Source organism: Eublepharis macularius, chromosome 2 (assembly GCF_028583425.1).
Source record: "Eublepharis macularius isolate TG4126 chromosome 2, MPM_Emac_v1.0, whole genome shotgun sequence".
Taxonomy (NCBI): Eukaryota; Metazoa; Chordata; class Lepidosauria; order Squamata; family Eublepharidae; genus Eublepharis; species Eublepharis macularius.
In genome coordinates, this window is record NC_072791.1 from 128,492,271 (window position 1) to 128,518,629 (window position 26,359).

Sequence of the window (26,359 nt, forward strand, 5' to 3'; positions counted from 1 at the left end):
TTCTTACAGACCTAAGTGGGGGAACAGTTAACAAACCCTGGTCTGATTATCAGAGTTACATTGTGGGCACATATATGGGGAAGTGGTCTTGCAATACCCTACAATATGTATGGAAGATCTGGTGATAATATCTCAGTATTGGTTTGTTTCATAAACCCTCTTATTTGAAGTTACTGACACTGTTCACCAGCATTCACTAGTAAACTTCTTCATGGGGAGTTCAGGTTCAAAATAGGATTAAAATGCCAATTAAAGTTTAACAACATTCAATAGAAGTAGAAGAATCTTCCCCTTATTTTCTCTTGATTCTTGCTATTGTGACATAAGTGTCATTCAGAGGTTACCACTTTAAATACAGTGGGCACTATTCAACAGAGATTTAAGAATGCTTGAACTCATTGATTTCAGTGGACTTAAGCGCACTTAACTCTATATTGATTTCAAAAGTACCATTGGCTTCACAAGAAACCTTGACATATTAGTCCTTTTGATTGATGTGTGTCTGCACCATGGAAAATCATCACGTTCAATAATATCTGAAGAGAATTTGAACAATCTAAACTTCTTCAGTTCCTGAGGCAACAAATGTCATTCTCCCCCTCAAACTGTTAGGAAGGCTTATCTTCACTTAGATAAAGATATTTCCTATCTAGTTTTAGTTGGAGAAATGTAAGTAACCCAGAGATAACAATGCAATTACAGGTTGCCTCAACTCAGATTTATCCCTTTTATTATGAAACAAATGTAAGACCGGGAGCATGGCATCATGAGCTTTTTTAAGAAAACACTTCCTTTCCTGTCTCTCATGTATACATATATTTAAAAGCTTCAATCCAAAGATAAAACAACTGTCCTTCACTGATAGCAATACTAAGAACTATGAGCTTGTCAAGGCTGGGGAATCAGATCAGAACAAAATTGCTAGCACTAAAGACCTTGCTTCTACTAGAAGTGTTTTGTAGCTTTTCTTAGGTCACATTTTGATTTCAATTGTTAATAATAATTCAGCCCCAAGAAGCAGAAAGATTAAAAAGGGAAAATCATAGTGAAAGTGTTTAGTACCTTAGTCATAAAATGGAAGCTCTGAGCATAACTCTGTGTGATCAACAGACCTATCATTTGCCACAGGGTTGGTAGAAAATGGCCCCCACAACTATGGAGCATTCAGTGTTGTTAGCACACGGCTGCCTCAGGAAATCTGTGGGAGGATATTGCTGTGTTTGTAAATGGCTGGCCTTTGTGTTGCTCCCATGGTTTCTTTCAGTTCAACTTTAATTTGCACTCTTTGAAAAGCTCTTTTCAAGACTCATTAATCTAGCCACCTAGAAAGCTTTTTAACCACCATATACTACAGCATACCCGGTTTGCCTGACTTTTAGAGCGACCACAAATCTTGTTGAAAATAAGAGGAGCTGCAGGCAACTCCTGTTTTCCTTACAAAGTGGCAACTGCCTTGAGGTTGTGTGTAGGAGCTTGGCCCTACAGGGAATGTGTCATCCTTGATTACTCATGTGCAGTCCTGGCTACTCCAGCACATTTATTACCCACTAGCTACCTGTCAAGAACGGCACTGAGAGGCCAACACACCAGAAGCCTCTTGCCATGCATTTATTTTATTGGCCTGGGGTTTTTTTCTTTCAAACTAACACTTTTGCCAAATATTTGTGTCTAGACCTATTTCTATTTACATATTTGGCCTCTTGTATAAAAAAGTATAAACAAGAATAGCTCATTCAGGGATCTTTCTCAAAAGTGAAGTGTCCTATTGAGGAACAAGATGGTAGAGAGAGACAGAGGTAAAGATATGCTATATTTAGATAAAAATTGGGAGACTGTGGCAACCTAAGGTTAAATTTGTGATCTGTAGGAGATATGCCAGACTGTTGAAGGCAGGGGTAATTAAATATTATTAAACTTGGTTCCTACTAGAAGCCTGGTCTGGTGTCTGTCCAAATACTCATTGTAAGCTATGCACAGCTGACACCACATGATGATGAAAGTAAAAGAATTCTTTTTCCTCTCTCAGAGAAGGTATTGATGCTGGAAGAAGCAAAAGCTATAGCAACACTCACCACTACTGAGGAAATTAAACTGTAGGTCACTGTCAGCCAAGGAAATCTTGCAGTACCCCACTAGCACTCTTTAAACTGCCCTGTTCTTATGCATGATGTCTGGAAGGAAAAGGAAGTGTGAAAGATAAATACATGCAAAGCAAGAAGAGTATTCTACTTTGAACACTAAAACAGCTACTCATTCTAGGGCTTTGCCTGAAATCTGCCCAGTAACTGGCTAGGAAGTTTCAGGTGAGTAGCTGTGTTGGCCATCACAGCCTCAATTGGATCAGAGCCCCATGATGGGGTTGTGAATTCTCCATTTGATGGCCCTAAATTTCCTTACCCTGTAACTGGTCCAGCACTATCTGAGCCAATGGTAGCCAAAGCAGTTCTGCCTTCGCCTTGTAGAGCAAAGAGACTCAGAAAGCAACCTGTGGGGATGGACCTGTAGATAGTAGCAGCCAGGGAAGCCTAGGAAGAGTAATCCTATTCCCCACTGACAGCTGAGATCAGGCAGTCTTCTCTGTATTTCTAGTTGTTCATTCTGTTTGTTCAAATTATCTGACTTACTGATAGACTTTGCGGGGAGAGATGTTGCAACTCAAGGATTAATTTTTTTGCTCTGCAGGAGATATGCCTGACTGTTGAGTGGATTTAAAACATTATTAAATTTGGTTCCTGCCAGAAGGCGGTGTGCGGCATCTATGAACTAGGCTCATCTTACAACAAAGGCCCAAGTGTCATGTGATCTAGAATTCAGCACTGGTGCCCATCCAAGTGACAAGTATGTAAACTGCAGTAATCTGCAGTGGCCACACTGAAAGAACTAATTGGCACTACATGCTAAAAAGGGGGAATTGTGGTCATATGACAGTGGATATGCAATTGCATCAACCCTTGCAACTCAATCCCTACAGACTGGACATTGGATTGCATCCAACAAATCACAAGTAGAAAGGAAATAGCTGTTCTGCAAATGCCTGTGCAAGAACTTACACTAGTGCTGAAATAGATACATTCTATAGCAGTTCTCATGTTTCCATACGAGAGTGTACATGTAGAACAATATTGCTGAATTTAGTTTCATTTTTTCTTGTATAATGTTTAGACAGAAGATACATAACTCAGCTGTTTCGTGAGAAGTCATTTTCCATAAAACTTTAGAGGCATTCAGCCTGTATGTTAAAATCCTGGCTCAACTATAAACTCTCTTTAAGAACCAATTTGTTTTATAGTGTAATTATACCAGGCTGGTATGATCCAAACCAGCATTAGGGGGATGTGAATGCAACGGCAAATAAGATTTTGCTTCTTGTACTTGTTTGGAATTTGATGACTATAAAAGGAAATGGGGGAGGCAAGACTTTGGTAAGAAACTTTGGCAAAGAGAGATGATAATATGACTGGAAAGGATCTTGTTTGTGAGCTCAAGAAGTTGTCCTCCTTGGTTTAGAGTTTTCTAATATGTATATGAAAATTTCTATCTGGTAAAAAAGAATTTGCAACTTTTTGCCTTACTTCCTCAGTAGTGAGATGCGCAAAGCCCCTATTTCATTGGGTTGTTCAGATACTGGATTGGATTACTCCAGTCATTTTTGTGAACATAGTGATGGGGATTTTCATGGCTTCCCCGCTCCTACCGCAGCTCCAATTCCCACCTCAATGCTATTTCTGGCATTTCATGGGCATTTTGGACTACAGCAGGAGAGGGAAGGTGAACTTGTACTCTGCTAATTGAAATCCTTATGTCAGCAGAGATTTTCGGCAGGATCCAAGTCAAGGTATTTTCTGTGTAGATGACTGGGGAAGGCAATGGGCAAACCATCCCGTAACAAAAAGTCTGCCAAGAAAACGTGATGTGATGGGTCAATAATTCTGTTAGCTGTCTAGAATGGAGACAAAGCAATTCAGTAGTTGCAAGATCCAAGAGATAGTTTTGAGCCTATCAAATCTTATAGAATCAGAGGATCAAAAAAACTCTTAACAGTCACCTGGTGGTGGTGGAGGTAAGTGCTATTAACTTGTAGCTGACTTATGTCAACCCTTGCAAGGGTTTTCAAGGCAAGAGACTAACAGAGATGGTTTGCCACTGCCTGCAAAGTGACCCTTGTTTTCTTTGAAAGTCTCTCATCCAATTACTAACCAAAGCTGACCATTTTTAGCTTCTGAGATCTGATAAGACCAGGCTTTCCTAGATTATCCAGGTCAATGTATCTGATCTCCTAGCCCACCTGAGCTGGCATCATCATAGGGTTGCCAATCTCCAGGTGGAGCCTGAAGCTCTCCTGGAATGAAAACCGATCTCCGAAATACTAAAATAAATTTGGAGAAAATGACAGCATTACAGGGTGGCATCACATCCCTGCTGAGCTCCATCCCCAAACTCCAGCTTCCTGAGGCTCCACACCCGCCCCCCCCCCCGCCCAGTCTCAGGGAATTTGCCCAGAGTTGACCACCCTACATCATCAGCACCTGAATATGCTTGTCAGCTTACTAGCTATCTAACAGCACTTTGGTTCTAATATCACGAGAAATTGATGGATTACTAAAGATTAGTATGTTTAAGAACCAGACTGGATGGCTGTTTGTCAAAAGATTACCTGTCAGCATTGCCAGGTATTACTGATGGCATTATTGATTATAGCTGCTAGCTGTTATGAAATCCTTCAACACTTTCTAGGGTGGAGAGGAAAAGAACAAAAGTCAAATAGCTCTTCCGTTATGTTTAAAGCACAAACTAGCTGCAGCCAGATATAATTTTGATGACACATATAATTGTTTCATGAAAGTGTTTGAAGCATACTGCCAGGGACAGAATCCCAAGTGTGATGTATTTGGCAGATTGCCTGACCAGAGTGGAAGAGGGGGGCAGCTTTGCTTTTTATTTTATTTTTAACTGTAAAAGAATCTTTTGACAGGCTTGGGGCCTTGAGGTGACCCGTTGCAGCTCGTTTCTATTGCAGGCTAAGTAGATAAACTCTTCAAGAAAATTCCTGTGATAGCAACAGGCTAAGTCAAATGGTGGCAGTTAAATTGGATGGATTTTTTAAATTGTAGTTTGCTTAGCAGCATTTAGTCATCTAAAAAGTGGGCTAACAAGCAAAGTGGTTTGAAGTGCAACTAAAGTCCAAAGAACCTGTGTAACTTTTGTGACATATTAGTTGGCCTGATTCCTATGTTCAAATCAGGCTCCTTGATGGAAATGTTAGATTCTGGAAAACTCAGACTCTTGGTCCCTAAAACTACCTTCCTGCTCCATCCTACTTTCCACTTGCTAGTGCGACAGGGAGTAATAATTGATGTAAGTTTTATATTTACATGCTACTGCCCCTTTAAGATCTAACAAAATGGCTTTCTGTTAATGGAAGAGCTGTGTTTAAATGATGAACATGTTATTTCTAAAATGTATAAGTTGTTATTGAAATTTGAAACAGAAGAATCTGTGAAAGATTGTATGGTAAAATGGGCTAAAAATTGGGTATAATATAATGATGGATCAGTGGGAAAATATGTAGATAAAGGGGCTTAAATTTACTTTGAGTGTTAGACTTAAAGAAAATTTTAATACAAATTAGCTAAAATGAGTAAAGGTATGTCAAATAAATGTTGGAAATGTGAGAAACAAGAAGAAACATTCTATGATCTCTGGTGACTTGCTGTAAGGTTAGAAAAATTTGGATTCAAGTCCATAGGATAACACAAAAAATTTTAAGGGCCACTGTACAGTTTAAGCCAGAAGCCTTTCTGTTGGGATTAATGGACAGTTAGAAAATCAGCATGGGGTTTTATTTTTGTATATGACTACAGCAGCTAGGCTTTTATATGGGCAAAAATGGAAAAGCACAGAATCGTCTTCAATTGAAGATTGGATTATGAAAATAATGGAGCTAGCAGAGATGGCTAAACTTACGGCTTTGATCAAAGATAAAACATTGTCTACTTTTTTGGCTAACTGGAATCCCCTTATTGATTTTCTCTGTGAAACAAGGAAAATGATTTGATGATTTGTGGCTTTGATTTTTGAGAAGATAAATCTGGGGGAAAAACAAATAGAAGGGAGGCAGTAGTGGAAAAGAAAATTTTGGAGAGATTAAATTTTAAGTATGATGTTTGTTAAAAAAGATAAGTGTTGTAGAGAAGAATGTAAATGAAATATATATTATTGTTTACTTTTGTTTCTAAGTTCTTTTCTTCTTCTTCTTCTTGTAAGTTATTTACTATCCTTTTTTATTTTTGTTTTCTGCCCTTTTTATTGGGCTTTTAATTCTATGAATAAAACAAAAAAAATTAAAAAAAGAAATAAAAGTCATCATTTCTGCATTTCCTGCTTTTCCCCTTTATTGAAGTATAACACTAGCCAGTTACACCCTGGATCACTTCCAGTTCTGCTCTAGAAGCTCTAAAGGTGAAACAATAAATGCATGCTAGCTTACAGTGTCCAAGATGAGATGAAACGAGGCAGTTTCAGTTCCAAACTGTGGATTGCTATAGAATGGGAGTAATGTGTCTAACTCCTAATAGTAACTGAGCTGTGGCATTCTGCACCAATTGGAGTCTTCGAGTTGACTTTGAACAGAGAGCTACATAGAGTGCATTACAGTAGCCCAGTCTCAGTGTTATCATAGTGTGGATCCAGGTGGCCAGACTGGCCATGTCAAGGTAGGAGGCTATCTTCCAAGCTAGATTGAGTTGGTAGAAGGCATTTTTTTGCAGGTGCATTAACTTGCTTTTCTAGTAGCATTGTTAGATCCAGTATAACCTCTGGGCTCTTAACCAAATCTGCAAGGGTTAACTGAACCTCATCAAAAGTGGGGAGCATAATATCCTTCAAAATCTCCACCTTTCCAGCCAGTATCACTTCCATCTTGTCTGGGTTCATTTTCAGTTTGTTCACTTTCAGCCATTTCAGCCCCAGCTATCAGGCAGCGATTTAGGACCTCTACTGCATCCCCAGGGGATCTGGATAGTGATGTAGAGCTGGGTGTGATCCTCATATCGATAACATCCAATTCAATAGCTACAAACTATTTCTTCTAGAGGTTGAATAATACGGAGAAGATTCTATCTTGTGGAATCTCCAAATATAATTATGAGGGTTTTTTTTTAAGATTTCAGATTTTTCTGCAAACTTGGGACTTCCTTCAGGTCTGTAGAGAAATTTGTCACTAGCTCTGTTTTGCAGACCAATCGATCCTTGTTGTATGGCCCATTTCAGAATTAATTACTCAAAGGGATCCCAGGTTCTGCTAAACAGAAAAAAAAATACTCTACAAAGTCTTGGCCACACCCCTTATTTTAAGAAACTGTTGGGGACGGGGAAGACCCTAGAAACTGTCTGTGATTACTGCAGTAAAATATTATAGTGATACACATCAGAGCAAGAGCAATCCAGCTTCAGAGCGAAACTTTAACTGGGCCAAAAGCAGTTTTTAAAAGGAAATTAACAGTAACTCAGCAGAGTGGCAGAGTATAAGCAGCAGCTGCAGCAGCGAGTCTGCCAATGAAATCCAGAGTTTTGCTATTCAGAGCAAAGGCTCTGAGCAGCCAAAATTGCACACAGTGCTTTTTAAGTACCATTCTTGGCATTATAATAAGGAAGCAATGGCCTCAGAAAATCTGATCATGTGGCTTGCAGTCTAAAATATTGCCAATGCTGTGTCCAAATATAACACTTCTTGAAGCATAGGGACCTCTGCTGATTATTTGCAGCAATGGCTACATTTGGGCCTGTTTCAGTTATAGACTTGTTTTTTTCCTGCTTCTGAAAATCTGCTTCAGATTCTCATACTGTACTTTTTCATTGTGAAGCATGTATATTGTAAGACTTGAAATTTTTAGAAGCGTTACTTAAGACCACTTACCTCTAACAGCTCAAACCTTGGTATTCTGAGAACTGCACCCAAGACTCTCCCCCAGATAAACCATAAAACTCTTTGTTTCATTTTAGCAAACCCTAATAATCTTCTCTTAGGTTTATACGTAAAATGGAATATAGAAAAGTAAGTACTATCGCTTTCAGAAGGAAAAATTTAAGCATGCAATCAATAGGCCTTAAAAGAACTTAATTTTTGGCAGCTATATTTCAAATAGATTCAGCAGAAATGATATATTAATGAAATTACCTGTTCCCATTCCCTCAAAATAAATAAAATAACCTCTTTAGTTTAAATGGTACAGGTAGCTCACTCAATGGCACCAAAGTTCATAGCTGCATGTTTCAGTTGTCTAGCTCTTAATGGAAACATGCCATTGCTCAGTTCCTATATGAAATGATGGAATTAGCATATGCTGCAATCACTTCATTGTACTACTGATTAGTTTCTGGGATCAACTGGAAGTGCTGCTTACTACCTATAAAGCCGGCCTGGCCTGGGTCCTGTATATCTACACAACCATTCCTCCGTTATGGTTTGTCATCTTAGCTTCATTCATCTGAACAGGGGCTTTTTGAAGACCCCCCCCCCCCTCCTGCAGACAAGTGCCGTATGTGCTCAGGCACTTCTTGGTTATAGCAAAAACTTACTAAAGGAAGTTTAAAAGTTTCCATAATTTTGTCCTTTTGCAGACTATGCAGAACTACACTTTTTAGGGCAGACGTTAGAGATTGTTTTGTACTAGTTTTATATTTTGTTATTTATTGGCTTTAAATATTTTAGTTTTATTGTTTACTAGATTTAAATAAATTTGAGATACACCTTGAGAAAGACTGACTATAAATACCATAAAATTAATTCATTAATACTCCATTCAATTTTTTTCTTTTTCAGCTTGGGATGTTGAATGAGATTTTGTACATTGAAAGGCAGAAGACCCGGCAACCAAATCCAGTTCCTTGTTGGGCACATTTGCAAAAGTTAATTAATATTACCCTTTTCCTGGAAAATGCCCATCACCCATAATTCAATGTACTGAGGACCTTACAACTTTATATTCAGACATGTGGCATATAGATGACAACTGCAGATGGACTTACTTTTAGATATTTGGGGACGTTTTGAGGGTGCTTGTGTGTAGATTTCACACTGTTGTCATATGTTTATTTATGTTGTATATGAATCTTATTTTTAATTTTATTTTCAAATACCATTTTTTTAAAAAATACTTTCCCTCACAACACAGCTAGGTAATTCCTTTGAAACTATGCTTATTTTAAAAATCATCATGTAATGTATACAACAACAATATGCTACACAGACAAATAATGGGAGAATATCTCAGCCATAACATGGTGGCATCTGTGGTCAACTTCAATCATGCATTTTTCACTAAACTATACTTTTCAGACAGCAATATAATTTTGTCCATACATTAGTTGGGAAAAAATACTTAAGACGATAGATGAGCTTTTCCCCCAATGGTGCTTGCTTAAATGGTTGAGGCCTCAAATATACCTGGAGCAGCTACTCCTATATGAACGCAGATGGAGATACAGAATGATGTGGTTAAGAATTTTTGGCTTTAACTTATGGCAACTGCAGCATGTCAGTTTGTACCATCCATCATCATTTCATAATCGGTAAGCCTCTGAAGCAATTAGGAGCATAAGAAGTGCTTTCCCTTTATTACTGCGGTCCCTCAAGCAGAATAACATTTTTCCAGTTTTTGAGGATCAAAAGGGACTGTTGGGGAAATATAGGGAAGATCCTCACCTCATCCACCTGTGTCAGCAGGATACAGCCCTGTTCTCACATTACCAGAATTGTGCACCTTCTGTGCTATTCCATACCTTAGTTATGTGAGCCTAACATGCAGCAGCCACTCTGTATGTTGGTGCTATGCTTCAGCAAATATTACTGATCAAAGTTTTGCAGTGTTATATTGAACTAGGTTGGTGGATTGCTTTAGAAGTAATTAATTGGACCATCTTCTTTTGGTGTGGGAGACTCTTCTCAATACAGAAATCATTGGATCTGAATGCAGACTGAAAAGGTCAAGATCAGACTTCGGATTTGATATAGTTCTCCAATTCAGCCACCACCATTAATACTCCCCTAGCTTTTAAATTTACTACCACAACCTCAGATCCTTGCAGTAAATCTATGGTGTAAACTCTTATCACCAACATGCCTCTGCTGCTCAGATTCTAGTATCCTGCCTCTTGTAGCTGGCTATCAACATAAGGTTTCAGAGGAAAAATCAAATCCCTGCCCAGGACTGGATTATGCTCTTATGCTCTGTTCATTTACAAAGAAAGCTCCTCCTAATGCATGTTAAAAAACTGAGAGCCAAACGAAACGAGATGAGTTACTCGAGTTCAACACGTCTGCTTACCTCAAGGTCTGATGGGAAGTATAGGAAGTGTAGGCGTCCTTGCAGTTTTAACGTTTAGAGCGGCAGGGAGGGGAGTGCAGATGTCGGGCTCTTGCCGGGTGCCCCCCTTCCCCTCCGCTGGGTGTCTGTGTGGGATTTCAGGGGCCCTCTCCTGCCCCCCCTTCCCTGCACAGCAGACAGGGCGCCTGGCTGCTAGCTGCTAGCATGGCTTCGGGTGGGGGGCGGGTGAAAAGGTCAGCAGACAGGGCACCTGGAGCATCACTACATCTCCCCCCTCGCTTGCTTGCCCCCCCCACCCGAAGCCGCACTAGCAGCTAGCAGAGTGATGTGGCCTGTGTGCCCGGGCTGGTGCGGTGTCAGGCCATAGCGTTGCTGCCTTTCCCCCGCTCATCCAGCTCCTGCCTGAAGCTGTGCCAGGCAGCCTGGAGCTGCATAGCCCAGCCCCCGCAGAGCAATGCGGCATGTGCATCTGGGCTGGCACTGTGTCCAGCCATAGCGTCGCTGCCTTCCCCCCCTGCTTGCCCAGCCCCCGCCCAGAGCTGCATAGCCCAGCGTCACTCTGGGCAAGCGGGGGGGGGGGAGATGCAGCAACGCTCCAGGTGCCCTGTCTGCTGACCTCTTCACCCGGAGCCACACTAGCTAGCAGCTAGCAGTGGCCAAGCATCCTGTCTGCTTTGCAGGGAAGGGGGGGCAGGAGGGGCCCCAAACTCCCCCACCCAGCGGAGGGGAAGGGGGCACCTGGCAAGAGCCCGACACTTGCACTCCCCTCCTTGCCACTCTGTAAACGTTAAATCTGCAAGGACGCCTGCACTTCCCATCAAACCTTGAGGTGAACGCAGACATGTTGAACTCTAGTAAGTTGTCTTGTTTAGTTTGGCTCCGAGTCTAAGAATAATTCAAAATGCTTTATTTCTCCCAAACAGCACACTCCAAATATCATTCAATCCATAAACTGAAGGGGAAAATGTGCTAGCAAAAGATATTCCTTATTGTATCATCCTCTCACAGCAGTCAACTGGAATGGACGCAAACTATTTAAATAGTTCTTTCAGAAATTAAGAGTTTGGTATAGTTCAAGGCAACTGTAAGTCCTAAATGCAATAAAGCCAAGATGCATTATGCTGCAACCATAGCATGCATGATAATTACTGAATTCTATGTTTATATATGGAGTTTTGTGTTTTAAAAGTTGCTAACTGTGCACATGAGCATTGTAGACCAAAATTTCTGCAGATGCTGGGGAGGGGCAGGGGCTGCGCAAATGATGCCACTGCCAATTACTGCCAATTCAAAAGACACATTAAGTTTAACACACACATACTGCACTGGCATCTATGCACTTCCTTAAGTGATAAAGGAGCCCTCATTCTACAGCCTGGACTGCATAGGAGGAACATGTTGGCTGTGTTAAGTACATTTATTAGGAAAAAGCCCCAGTATAGGAAGTTGCAGTGATGTTAATTAGGTTTAATTGAACTCCTGGCTCCTCCCCACTGATTGCATTGCTGGTTCAAGAGAGTCCACTGGCATAAAAGGCAGAGGGGTTTTTTCTGCTTATGCCCTCACTGCAGCCACCCAAGTTGTGTGGCTACTGGGGGAGAAGAATGCTGCAAAGAGCTGTCAAAGCACCAAGGTGGATTTGATTTAAATCACTAGTCGGTAAGACTTGATAGTTTCTACATAAAGACTCATTCTTTCTCGTATAATCTTAATATCTACAACCAGATGGTTTCATTTTTAGAATAACAATTTTCCAGATTAGTTTTACAGTTATATCAAAAATTACTGATTTGGTTATATGGGGAAAGAATAATATGATAAACCTCAGGCTATACACACAAAGATCCAAAGATTTGCCAAGTATTCTACTCAAAAGGTTTCAATTTTTCTGCTTGCCCCTCCCTCCTCACACTTGTGTAGATCTATTCCACTCCCAACTTCTATTCATTAAATCTTTTTGAAACTTAGTACTTAAGAGGTAAGAGGTTGATTTTGTGTACAGAGATTTGCAAAGGAACCATGGGATTAAGGTATTTTTCTCAACTCTCTGTATGTTTATTTTGTAACATTTTTGCTGTGATCTCTGTAGACACAAATTCAGTTTTGAGAACCATAAAACCAAGCATCTGTGATAGGACCTTCTAGGACAGAAAAACTGCCCAATAATCTTATAGAAACCTCTGAAAGAGGATGGTATGAATGGATTAATGGAATTCATTTACCTTAAATTTAAACATTGTATGAATATACAGCCTCATGCTACATAATTAAAAATTAATCCTTATTTTCATGATGATAACCTTTGGACTATAAGGTATCTTAAATAGGAAACTATCTTTAGATACATTTTTCCTCAAAAAACATTTTATTAAAAAAATCAATTTTTAAAAAAATCCGATTTAGATCAAAAAAATCTTTTTAAAAAATCATTTTTATCCACCCTGCAAAGCACACACGCCCCTTCTGCAACCATTTTGTAGACTTCGAATTGATGTTTGTTCCTATTATCTTCCATTATTGTTTAATCAGAGGTAGTTACTTTTAAATTCATTAAGGAAAAATCCATATATCATGAGACTTCAAAATGGTCTTGGCTAGGAGCTACAAGAAGCTTCTGTCTAAGGAAGCATTCTACTGGGGCACTGAAACACTCCATTGGGCAAAAGAGCACTTGATGAAAAAGCCCCCTACAGGTTCATAGTGGGTTGAAGGAATCTTCTTTAATAATATTTCTATTCAACAGAAAGTGCCTATTTTTTAAATCCATTCAACTGCACAGCTAATGGGCACAAGATAGCATAAAGAGCAAATCTAAAAATATGAAGGCCCAGAAATTTGGAAATTGAGGAGCACAGAATCCAACAAAATATTTTCTCTTAAGAACAAAGATTTGATCTCTCAAAATGTATGCAATGAAGTTTTTTTAAAAAAATGTAAGCCTATCATTAGATAACTCATGTGTTTACAGTGTGGTATAGTGGTTAGAGTACTGGACTAGGATCTAGTTAACCCAGCTTCAAATCAACCCTTTACCACAGAAGCTTGCTGGGTGGCCCTGGACCAATGACCCTAACCTATTTCAAAGAGCTGTTATGAGAATAAAATGAAGACTGGGAAAATAACTTGTCTCCACTAAAGAGAAAAGCAGGGTATAAATATCTAAATACTCTATGGAAACATATTTTAGAAAATATGTCATACTGTTTGAATGTGACCAATTTTGTTCACAGTATGCTGTATATACTACTGAAGAATTTGATGTTATAAAATTGGATATCCTAATGTGCTTATAGTCCTGTAGTGAGTGTATGATAATCCAAGTATTTTTTTAAACAATGATAAGAACATAAGCAAAGCCATGTTGGATCAGGCCAGTGGCCCATCCAGTCCAACATTCTGTCACACACAGTGGCTAGAAATCCAGTGCCATCTAAAGGACTGTCAGTGAGGCCAGGACACCAGAAGCCCTCCCACTGCCTTCCTTCCAGCACCAAGACAACAGAGCACCACCTCCCCACAAAGAGAATACCATCTATCTCCTGTGGCTAATAGCCACTGATGGACCTCTGCTCCATATATTTGTCCAGTCCCCTCTTGAAGCTGGCAATGCTTGTAGCTGCCACCACCTCCTGTGGCAACGAATTCCATGTGTTTATCACCCTTTGTGTAAAGTAGTATTTTCTTCTATCTGTTCTAACCCGATCATCTACTCTTTCTGCCTTCATATGGCAAGATCCAAGACATATTTTCTAAGGTAACACAGAATATAGAATTTTGCAGTTCTCTGTAGCATCAGGTTTACCTTAATTTTACTTTTAGAAATCTAAGATATTTACAGTTTTATTCCATAAATATGCCAGAGTACTATTTTGTCATTTTAAATTACTCATTTTATGTCAAACTATAGTTTAACATAACTATACAGTTTGCTAAGAAATTGTTTTGCACATATTTCAATTTTTGCCCCAAATTTCCATTTTCTCCCCCCAAAAAACCCCACAAGGTTTTGCTATAGATCCAGAAGAGTTAGCCATGTTAGAACGTAGTTGCAAAATAGTAAAGAGTCCAGTAGCATGAAGAGAGCTGTGATGCTAGAAAGCTTATGCTACAATAAAGTTGGTTAGTCTTAAAGGTGCTACTGGACTCTTTAAGGTTTTGCTAGTTTCAAAATTTCTAGAAATTGTCATTCTAAGCAGGTTCAGTTTTAATTGTTTTCATCAACATTCAGTTTAATAGAATAGCAATTAAATAATATTCACCTTCTAAAGATTCTGGTATGGCATTCTTACATTTCTCAATATGTCTCATGCCTATTTCATTAAACGCTAAACAGCAGAAAATTTATGCATAGCATAAGTGGAGTTTTATACCAATAATTCAATTCACAGAGCTGATGGAAAAATCAGAGGCTTTTATTGGTATGGATAAGAACACATTTTTTTTAACCATTGCTACTATGAAGAAGCCTCTATGACATCATTCTTTGATGCAACATTGGAGGGGATATTTGATGCCTGTAGCAAAGAGAAGCTCTTATGCAACAAGAGCAGAAGCTGTGGATGATTCACTAGAAGAAAAAGGGGAAAAGATGGATTAGACAACTTGATCAAAATAAGGAAATACTACAATCACAGGACAGTATCTACATATCACACTTCAACTGAAGCAGTTCACCAAGTTACTATCTAGCCTATGCTAAGGATAACCTGATAGAAAACTACAAATGGTTGAGATACAACAATCACAGCAAGCCATGTTTAAATGTCTAACAGAAATATTAAACTATAGAGAAAATATAGCGCATTTTAAAAGGACTAAAATACTTCCCATACTGTTCTGGTCAGAAGCATTCATCAGAACTGATTAGACATCTGAAGTGAGCTGTGACTCATGAAAGCTCATACCCGACCACAAATTTTGTTAGTCTTATAGGTGCTACTGGACTCTTGCTCTTTTCTACTGCTACAGACAAACATGGCTACCCATCTTGATTAGAGTTCAATAGATGACAAATGAATCCCAACTGTAACTTGTATTTTCCCTCTGAATTCTATTCCCTTTCCATTTTAGCCTGGGAAACTAAAATACAGTCTGCTTTTCAGAAAGACTTACTACTTCCAATTAGGTGGCAGTACTCTCTTGGTCTTGTAGTAACGAGCCAGTCTATGAATTCTGCTCTCAATCAAAATGAGTCGGAATTTGGCATCTTTATCCTTGCAACAAAAAGTAGTGTTTAAAAATGACATTTTTGGATGAATTTTGTTTCATATACTAATTATATTTATTTACACCATTTTGTTCAGTCTTGCACCATGATATCCTGAATAAAGAACATTCTTAGGATTTCAGTCATTTAGAACTGCACATTCTACTGTACATTTTGAGGATGGAATACAGTCAATTATTTACCTTCCGGTTCCTTTCAAGATGCTTACGAACAGCCACTGCCTTTTTGATTAAGTGGTAAAGGTCCTCTGGAAGATCAGGAGCAAGCCCTTTGGATTTAAGTATCCTTAGAATTTTGTTGCCCGTCACAAAACGAACTTGAGCAACACCATGGGAGTCCCTCAGGATTACACCTAAAACAGAAACAGACTTATGCATTATCTAGAAGCATTAGGCAATTCAGCTATACAATCAGGGATGCTCACTCAGACATCCAAGGAAGATTTTGCCAACACAGAGGAAGAGCCTTCTGGTGGAAACTGCGAATGGTTATCAACAATCATCACAGTGAGCAAGACAATGTTCTATGCTGATTTATATGTCAGTTGCATATACACAACTGTAAAAAAAATCTGTTTTAAGTTACGTATTAGGCTCTTTACCTTGAAATTCTAGTGAAAATGACAGGGCCCAGGATCAATATGAAGTAGCCACAGACCTTTAATTTATGGGGTTTGTGGGATGTGGCTATTTTTGGTATGCATAACTGAAAAGAGCACTTGTGACCACTTTTAAATACAGATGTGTTTGCAATTAAATTTCTTGTTTTCTAAACCAATTTAAAGCTCCAACTCCTATACATTGCCTAACATGAAGTTAATGAGACATTTGGGCTTAACTGTGGACTAACTGCAGTTTAAACCACATAAAGGTAATGATTACTGTTGCACTTGGGTTTCTAAGTAGTTTGTAGTCTGCTCAAAAAGTCTGTTCTTGGCACTACTAGATTATGTTATTAAAGATGATCACAAAGAATTAGCACTAAATCTGGTGATACTTCTTTAACTATGTAACACTGCTACATGTAGCATCCAATGTAACAAATATGGACATAATCAGCAAACATCATTTAACTGTAAGAGATTTCTTTCAAAACATTATCTCACCTCAAATCCTTTTTTCCTAATCACAAATGACTTCTGAAAAATCAATCCCACTGAATTCTGAATATTCATTTTTATTCACACGGATTTCAAATAACTGAATATTTGCATGGATTTCTCTATTCTTTTATTTGTTAGCTTGTTTTTGATTTAGTATACATGATTCTGAACAGAGACTAGTTTCTTTCACATGCTGCAGAAGACCCCTGCCTTAAAAAGCAGCCACGTTTGAGTTCACTTGCATACCAGATACTATCTATCTTATGGCAATCGGGGGGGGGGGGGGGACACTAGTTCACTAACCACAGACACTAAAATAAGTTTTTGTGCATAATTCCACATTCTTTGCCTATTACCATTTAGGCATGATTCACGTTAGTTTGCTGTTTGTCTTGAGCAAATTCTCGTACACACCTCTCTTGTACTGCTTGATCTCTGGACTGTGAAAAGATATTTGAAACTAATACTCACTCCCTGCCCTTCTTCTGTTTTTTGTCATATCTGTGCATATACAGACAATGCTGAAGATAATACTTCAAGCATCTGACAGTGGGCTCTGGTTCACAAAAGCCTACACACAGGACACTATACACAAAATGAACTTGATTATCCCACTGGAATTTGCTATGAGCTTCATTTTAGCTGAAGACATACCAATCTGCGAGGGAGTCAGACCTTTCTTAGCCAACTTGTAAATCTGTTCTTTTACATCATCAGAAGTAAGTTTCAGCCACTACAAAAATTGAGAATCATATTAGTTCACAAATAACAACCTTAATCAGTTACCCAAACAACAGCCTGCACTAGTACAGAGACAGCAGAACTATTCTTAAGGGAGTCTCACTTGTATAGAAAATTCTCCTGAAGTACAGCAAAGATTTACTTTTGAACAACAATCTTAAATTCTGTGAAAGCAACTGACTACAACTGACTTTCAAGTAATTATATTTCTATCCATTAAGTTGCCCAATTTTCAAACCTTTTTGGACTCCAAATACGCTAATTGGATTTAATGAAGCAAATGAATACAGCATGAATTAAGGACCTTAAAAAAGCTGAAGCTTGAGTATTCCCTGAACTTCATGCAGAACTCTAGCAAAACCACTTTCAATACTGCTTTCTGTTTGGTTTGCAGATTCTAAATGCACAGTAAATAAGCTACTTGGGATACAGAGATCTAAAGAACTTTTTGCACAATTCTTTTTATTGTTGGGGAATGCTCTATGCATACATTAGAGAAATCTAAGAAAAACATTTATTGAACTGTATCAAAAAAGTTACTATACCAGCAACTTGATGGCTCATAACACACACACACACACACACTTTTACAGAACAGTTGATTTAAGTTATCTAACAAAACAATCTGTACTAAACATACGCACCACCACAACTGCTAGACCATTTTATGGTGGTTGGTATTTAGACAGTCATTTTGAAGTCTACAGCATACAAGAGATTGTGCATTCAGACATTTGCTATAGAATCCTAAGTATGTTGCTTAAAAATTATTATTATGGACTTGATCCATAATAGAGTGCAGGTTACACTTCATGAAATGCACAAGGGCGGTTTTGTCCTATGGGAAATAAACTAACATAATTGGTAACCTACATTTACATTTACACCACAGACACGTCTCACATTGAGTGAAAGTGGATCACATAAATAGATGCTACTTACAGTAGGTACACTTCGCCTATATGGCAAGGCAGACTGGGATAAACCCTTTCTGTTGAACAAAGAAAAATTTTAACACACATTAAAAACTGTTTTGAGGTTGACAAGTTTGCACCAATAAACTAAAAAATCACTCCCCATGAACCATCAACAAAACACTCCTCACGGCAACCAGAAAAGAACAGAGAACATTTTCTTGCAAGATAATGACATCTTCTCAGCAACCATGAGCATGGCAACCCTGATTCACAATCAGAACTAAAGCAGTGAAATGGTTACCAGTGGATTAGGATCTGGGAGACCCCATTTCAAATCTCAACTGTGCCGTTAAACTCACTGCGTAACCTTTGGCCAGTCACTTTCTCTCAGACTAGTCTACCCCACAGGATTGTTCTAAGAACATAATGTAATAAAATAAGCAGCATTCTTTCCAATTTTGTTAAAACATGACGGCCTGATGAGGCCTATTTTCCTGACACCTAGCTTGTTAAATTTTAGGCACCCAACTCGGTCGAGTTGGTTCTGAAGATCTAGGCACTTTATGGCCTCCACGTAAGGCGGTGGGGGTGGGGAAAGGATAGTGGGGGGAAAGGGGGTGCCGCGGAGTTCTCAGCTATCAAACCTCGGTTTCCTTCTGGAGCCTTTCAAGCCAAGCTCGAGCGCCACAACTCACCACCCTCCCCCTCCCCAAGATCAAGCGGCGCTTCTAAAAACCGGGGGGGGGGGGACGTGAGCTCTCTGTCTGCTGCTCTCCTCTTCCTCCTCCTCGAGAGTCCCTTTTCAGGGAATCCGGATGGGTAAAGAAAAGAGAGGCCGGCGGTCAGCTCAGAAGTCCTCGAAGAAAAAGTCCTGTCTTCGCACAATCTATCCCCGACCCACAACACGGTCTCAATAACTCCGACCGTCAAGAATAACCCGCCCTCTCTCTCTCTCTCTCCCCCGGTCCCGGTCCTCACCCCGGAGCGTGCATGCGACCCATGATGGCGGCGAAAAGAGAGAGCAGCGCCAGGCGACCGCACAGATCAGCCCTCCCCGTCGGAAGTGACGTCAACGAGCGCCACTACCCTTGTTCCGCACGCGCCTGAGCCGAGAAATACATCCCCCATCATGCACCAAGATGGGGACAATTTAGTTCCCGTGATGCGTCGAGAAAGACGTCAGTGCGGGTGTTGCTAAGGTAGCGGGGCTTATTCAGAAGCTCGGCGGAAGGAAATGTAGCTTTGCAGCCAGGCAGCTGCGCGGAACGTGAATTGTTGTTACCGTTTGTGAAACAAAGCAGCAGTCCAGTAGCAGTTCAGAGACATTTATTCCCGCGCAAGGTTTCCATGTCTCTAAATTGCCACCGGGACTCCGGTTTTTTCCCCTGCAGGCTAACCCAGCTGGGATTACTCGATTCTGTGGCGAGACCCGCCAGCCATTCCCGTCTAGTTTATAAAAACGCCGCGCTGTCTTGCTTTTGGGCAGAGAGGAGCGCTTTGGTGCCTTCGACTCACTCCGCTGCCCAGCCTAATGACCCCCCCCCCCTTGTGTCCCTTTTCCGTTTTATGATGTAAGAACAGCAAACTTTCATAATTTCTAGTGTTATTGTTAAATTTATATCGGGCAAAGAAGGGAAAGTGTTTCGAACTCACCATCCACGCGCAGACTGCAAAATAAACCAATCGGTGCCTAACACTAACAAGCTAGATGATCAAAAAGAGTCCAGTAGCACCTTTAAGACTAACCAATTTTATTGTAGCATAAGCTTTCGAGAATCAAGTTCTCTTCGTCAGATGATTCTCGAAAGCTTATGCTACAATAAAATTGGTTAGTCTTAAAGGTGCTACTGGACTCTTTTTGATTTTGCTACCACAGACTAACACGGCTAACTCCTCTGCAAGCTAGATGATGGGAGGGAAGGAAATTCCGTAGTCGCTGCAGAAAAAGCCTCATGCTCTGCAACAACATGCAATCTCACCTCAAAAGGTAAAGGCGCACAAGGAAGTGCCAAATCCTAACGTTTTAGAGAAAACCAGATTTTTACAGAAGCACGTGATCCTGTTGCTACTAATCTGTTTAGGGCACTTAAATTAGTGTTGATATACTGCTGGCAGTTTCCTAGACATTATCAGAAGCAGAATTGGCATCAGTCTTGATAGCCAGGCTGCCTCGAGTGGATGACTGAAAGGCTCACAACCATAAAAAAGGAAGAAGATAGAACGGGAAAAGGGAAACAGCCTACTCCTGAAGTGTAAAGAAAAAACAGGGAGAATAAGAAAATGATGGTTCACAGTAGGCTCAGAATAAACTTTGGGTGATGCAGAGAGAAGGTAGCCTTGTGGAACTTTTAAAGACTAACCAATTTTATTCCAGCATAAGCTTTCATGGACTTCAGACAACTTCTTCAGACACAATGTCATGGAAGACATGAGAGAGCACTGTGATATGTAGAAAAAAGTGTACAAGGAAACAGGTTAACAGCATAACTAAATATTTTATATGGTTCATGTGGAAGTGGGAGCTTCTCAATTAAAACAGTGTAAAGTGGTACGAGACAGATTTAAAGCATATACTTGATTATTGAACCATCACCTCAAGAATGTGCACTGGTGAGAATATTACACTTCAAAACACACACTAACGGAGAATGTATGGCTTGCTAGGCCAATGAAACAGACTGGCTTAAAGTTGCAGTATTATCTTGGTAAGGACACAATCCCAAAGTCTGGAAATTGCTTAGGGAAATTGTTTTCTGTCAATGTAGGTCGAGTGTCCTCTTATTGCATCCTTCTGGGTGTTTACCTGTCAAGAAAAAGTATGTGTCTCTAGGAGGGAATATATGAACCCCCATTTACAGAGATCTTAGCAGCAGGTCTCCTATTGGACATACCATAAGGCAGAGGATACTTTGTTTCTTTTGTTCCTTCCCTTTTGTGAGAGCCTGCATGAATAACTTGTGATGTGAGTGGGAACATGGTGTTACGGAGGTGCGCTGGTGTCACTGTGAATTAGTTTGGCTACTTCTGTGTACAGGGATGATGTCATCATTATACTGCACCATGATTGGTGGGCAATTACACTATGGTCTCTAATACCGTTCCTAAGCGCTCACTTCCTTCAGCTTGAGAACTCTGGGATACTTCCCTTCTGAGTGGACACAGGATATATGACTAGCTGCACCAGTATCCAGCATCTAGGATGAGCTGCCCTGTTTCTTTAGCTTCCATAAGCATATGTCCAATGTATTTGGAGGAGGAAAGGTGGAGAAAAAAGAGGCAACACATTTTTTACAGAATAGTGTTTAATGTAATTGTAGGACAGTTATGGAGTCACATTTAACCCATGTATTATGGGTTAGGATATGGATAGAAATACTGTACATCTTTATTATCTATCAATGTAATATAACTGAAGTATTTGGTTCTTACAGATGAATAGACAATTCAGGGCAAACTGTTCACAATAAATTGCATTATCTATAAACCTTTGTGGTAGCTGTAGTCACAGTATGAGAGTACAAAGCATAGGAGGAAAAATTCCTATGGGTTATAATGGTACAATATTGCCTGAAAAATTTCCTCTGTGTAACATGCATAGGTTACAATTCAACACAGACTTAAGCATGCTTCAGCCCACCATCATCATAACACTCCTGGACATACCGTTCAGTTTGAATGCTGCACTGTATTCCAGAAACACAGTTGGATTTAAGGCAAGATAGTAAAATTTTTACACATTTTTAATTTTGAAAATAGAGAAGTATCAACGCTTGTGCTTGTGTGTATGTGCGTGTATGTGTGTATTCATCATAAAAAGGCAGTAATAAAAAAACTTCAGTGCAAAGTCCTAACCAAGATATTTAGTACAGAAAAAGTGGAAGTCATTTTTCTTACAGGAAGATATTTTCCTTAAAAATGTCAAAAATAAATGTAAGTTGACACAAATCTATTTCTGGCTGCAGTCCATATATGTTGCACTTTATTTGATTAAGCAAAGTATAAAAGTGTCATGGTACCACCCCATTTTAAAAAAATTAGTAAATTGTTAACTTTCACTCCAATTATCCCCCCATTCCATTGTGTACGTCAGGTTTCAAAAGTAGAACATATTTTATAAATTGGAGAATTATCTGTTGGGAATCAATATTATCATAAATAGTTCAAAAATATGAAAACTTTATGTACCTGTACAATTTTTGATGGGGACAACATTTTTTAAAAAAGATGTGTCCAAACAAATTTAGCCAATGTGTACATCATGTGAAAAGTGATGAAGGTGGACAAAGTCCCAGGCTTGAATTATGGAAGATGCCAACAAAGGCTACAAAAAGAAGTACAGCACAGCACATAAGAAGTCACAGACAAATGTTATGAAAATAACCTTTTCAACCTATAGCTTTGTGCTGTAAAATACTGTGCTCTAGTAACAGACTGCAAAAAAGCAGTACATATTTCCTTTCAATTACTTTAATGGAACGTTTCATGAAAACAGTAGTCTACTTTCCTGTTTAAATTACTTGTGGTTCTGTGGATGGAATGGAATGAGTCTCAAAAAGCATCAAGTGATCAGGAAATACAATCTAGTTAGTTATTCTATTTACTCTACGATTACTATTTACATATTGGGGAATAATTACTAATAGAATTTAGGCTTTTTTTAAAAAGTAGCTTCCTTTAGCCACAATAGCAGTTTTAATATTCAGGGAGACACTTTAAGGTTTTACTGTGTACAGTTGGACCATGTCAGGCACCAAAAATTCATGTGCTTGTACTTTGCTCTATTGGGTTTGCAACAGGGGTTGGTCACTATCCTTTATAGGAAATAAATTAGAGCGTATTTTATTTCTAGGTAACTAAAACAAAGATTGTCATTGTCTCCCATATGTTCATTGGTCATTGTATATTTTGCATGAACTTTTCTGTCATGGAGAATTGTGACAGTGTTATCTTTATTAAAAATTATTTGGGTTTTAGCATTAAAATATTGTTCATTTAAGCTTCCTTTCTACATCAGACAGTTTTTATGGGAGATACTAATTGCATTTATATCCAATCTATCCTTAAATGCCACACAAATGTAACAATTTAGATCAAGTTAGTCAGTGGATTTAGGCTACAATCTATTCAGGGCTTATGCAGAGCATCTTCCATTCATTTCAATAAAGGGAAGCCAAGTTCTATTGAAATGAATAAAGTGCTTGGCGGATTACTTTTTAATGCTCCTGAAAAGTATACTTAACTAATTCAAGGTTTCAATGTGTCAATTTCATCATCAAACGTTAATAGTGCAACTTATTTTCAATCAGCAACTGATATTATGGTCCTTCGCTCTTTGAAGTTCTAATTTTTGGAAATGTATGATTTGTATATCAAGCCATAACGAAGTCATTTTAATGTGCATCCATGTAATATTTGCAGTTAAAAATACTAAAGAACACAGGGTAAGGTGGATAAGCATTTAAATGTTTGGCATCATTTGGATTTGATGTAGGAAACTCAACAAATGTAAAGAGAAATATTCAATAAAATACTTATATAGTGAGCCACATGAAGAAACAAATTTTAAAAGAGCTGGATAAAAATGTTGGTTACATATTTCTAAGTAAGAAATGTTTTTAAATATCAGAAGTGAAATTCAAGAAGCAGTTGAATGACAAAATAAGGCACTATAATTTGTAACTTTCATTATTGACATTCAGATAGCCTTAAGGAGATTTAATAGTGTTATAGACAATAAGGAAATTTGTCAGCTTTCTGTCCAACCTTCCCTTTTGACTGTTTGTGCTGCAACTAACACTTTCCTGAAAAAGAGCAGGTTTTTTTACACTGGTATTTTTACAACATGGTGGTGCATATGACATCAGCAGAAATATAAAGCAGCTTGCAATATATCAAAGGGCAAGCAATTCAAATTTGACTGAATAAAAAAGACCCTTCCCCCCAAGAATTAATTTGGAACATCTAGTCATAGTTTAGAACTATCCACAAGTATTAAATGTACATAATTTACATCAAAGTTTTATTACAGTAAAAGCATATTGCAGAACCATTTCTCAGAAGTCCTGTTTAAACTTTCTGAAGGCTGGACCAACCATTATCTGATGAACTGCAGTGTCTTATGCTAAAGTGTACAAGTTGTCTTCAAGTAGGAAAAGTGACCAGATAGTAGTGGAGTCAAGTTTGCTCAATTCTATTATTTTCATCTTTATGAATTATTAAGCTCACAAGTATGGTACAGCAGTCAGCCGATACCAGCTGACAGTCTCCTTATTCAAATTAAAATCCCTTAAGGACAGAGTGACACCTCCCAGGAAAAAGTTTTCTCGTAGAGATTCAGCACTGAGTACACTTAGCTGAAGAATCCTCTGCTTTAATGTCTCTTTGCTATACCCACTGTACACAAGCTGTAAAAAAATCAGAAGCAAAGAGATTTAGGAGAGTTTATATAAGACAATGCATTGCTGATTAGTTGAACGCATGAACACATAAAGCTGCCTTATCATACCATTAGTCTACAGATTGCATTTGGGTCCTACAGATTGGTTAGTCATTTTTTGAATACTGGCCATAGTGACCAGGATTTTAAGTACACTGTTCTATATGCCACTACAGCTAAACAACCAGAGGCAGCCTCTGTTGATATACACAGGAAAGAAACTTTCTGGATTTACAAACTCCAAACATTAGCACCTCAGGGTCTAAATGCCAGTAATGACTACTCGTGTTTTCTTTAAATACTAATTAACTGTTTTCCCTCGTTGCTGCACTTCAGGGCTGCCGGCCGGTATGCCTTTAAATGGTTCAATTGATTTATGGGTTTAGTATTGTATAAAATGACTCCTTGGACAAGTAATGAGCACACACACTGTTACAGCTGATGCTTATGAAGGAGAGTGGTGATGTGTATGAAACTACTGTGTAAGTATATATTTGTAATGAAGGGGTGTTTTCTGTGTACAGTTTTGTGGTATAGTAATACTTTGAATTATCATAGGAATGAATTAGAAATACATCTTCATCTTATTTGATATCTTCCGGCCATCTTTGAAGAAGAATCGAAACGGCTTCTTAGGAACCGGTCCATCCGTCGATGGCTTGTTTATACTGGATGCCTCCTTCTTGAAAATTGCCAACGGCTCTTCCATTATTTAGGACTGACCTTCTATGAGGCACCTTGTGCTTGAATGAACATTCGCTGCTCTTGCACCTTGCACTTTAATAATATCCTTTTAAATGTATTTATAAAAACTATACTTACAGCAGGGCTGAGCACATAGCACTTTAAATTGTAGCCTCTTATTAATGAATTGTATACTCAGGAAGTGGCTGTGGTGCCTTTGTGTGTGTTATTACGTGAATGTTAACTAGAATTGTGGTTATATAAATATTAATGAAATAGACATATTAATATAGCTTTATTGTTGGTGTGAGTCATTGTGGCTAGTAAGGTTCACGAATTTTTTCCTCTTTTTTTGGTTTCCTGCTTTTCGTGATACTCTCTTGTATTGTTACATGGATATTTAAGACAAGCAGGGGTCATTTTGTAGAAAAAAAGCTGGAGGAACTCATTAGCATAACTCATTAGCATGGCTCATTAGCATATGTCACACCCCCTTGACATCACCAGAAATTTTTATTAGCATAACTGATTTGCATATGCCACACCCCTGACATCACTTGTCCTGGCTGTTTTGGACCCAATCCTAGCCATTCAGGACTGAAATTGGGCCCAAAATGGCAAAAAGGGGCTGAAAATGGCCGAAAAGGGGCCCAAAATGGTCAGGATCAGGCCACTGCTGAACAGGAGAGTGATCCACCACCCATCAGAGGCCCAATCCGTGCCGTTTTGGCCCCAATCCAGGACAAAATGGGCCCCAAATGGCCGAGAGTCAGGTGGGCAGGGCCACCTGACATGTGACCTCTTTGGGGAACTGCCAGAACTGCGTTCCTGCGCGATCCCACTCGAAATGAGCCCTGAAGACAAGTCTCTTCAATTTAGCATATAGAAAATAGCTTAATGGTTCTTAGGAGCAACAATGTCTGAGTT

At 39.0% G+C, this 26,359-nt stretch overlaps 2 protein-coding genes and 1 non-coding gene across 3 annotated transcripts in view; all 3 read right to left on the reverse strand.

Moving 5' to 3' along the window:
* Positions 1-14,716: 14,716 nt before the first annotated feature.
* On the reverse strand, positions 14,717-19,350 carry RPS13 (ribosomal protein S13). Its single transcript, XM_054972617.1, has 6 exons — positions 19,291-19,350; positions 18,338-18,386; positions 17,309-17,387; positions 15,735-15,904; positions 15,438-15,538; positions 14,717-14,892 (listed from the first exon to the last, which is right to left on the reverse strand). The coding sequence occupies exons 1-6, from the start codon at positions 19,311-19,313 to the stop codon at positions 14,859-14,861; spliced, it is 456 nt and encodes a 151-aa protein (XP_054828592.1). The 5' UTR covers positions 19,314-19,350; the 3' UTR covers positions 14,717-14,858.
* Positions 15,973-16,062, reverse strand: LOC129325347 (small nucleolar RNA SNORD14). Its single transcript, XR_008596601.1, has one exon. It is a non-coding gene; the product is annotated as a small nucleolar RNA SNORD14 (small nucleolar RNA).
* Positions 19,351-21,603: 2,253 nt separating the features above from the next.
* PIK3C2A (phosphatidylinositol-4-phosphate 3-kinase catalytic subunit type 2 alpha) overlaps positions 21,604-26,359 on the reverse strand; it is a 112,013-nt gene continuing 107,257 nt past the window's right edge. Inside the window, exon 33 of the mRNA XM_054970575.1 lies at positions 21,604-24,716. Within this exon, the coding sequence (XP_054826550.1) occupies positions 24,534-24,716 (183 nt within the window). The 3' untranslated portion in view covers positions 21,604-24,533. The remainder of the gene's footprint in view (positions 24,717-26,359) is intronic.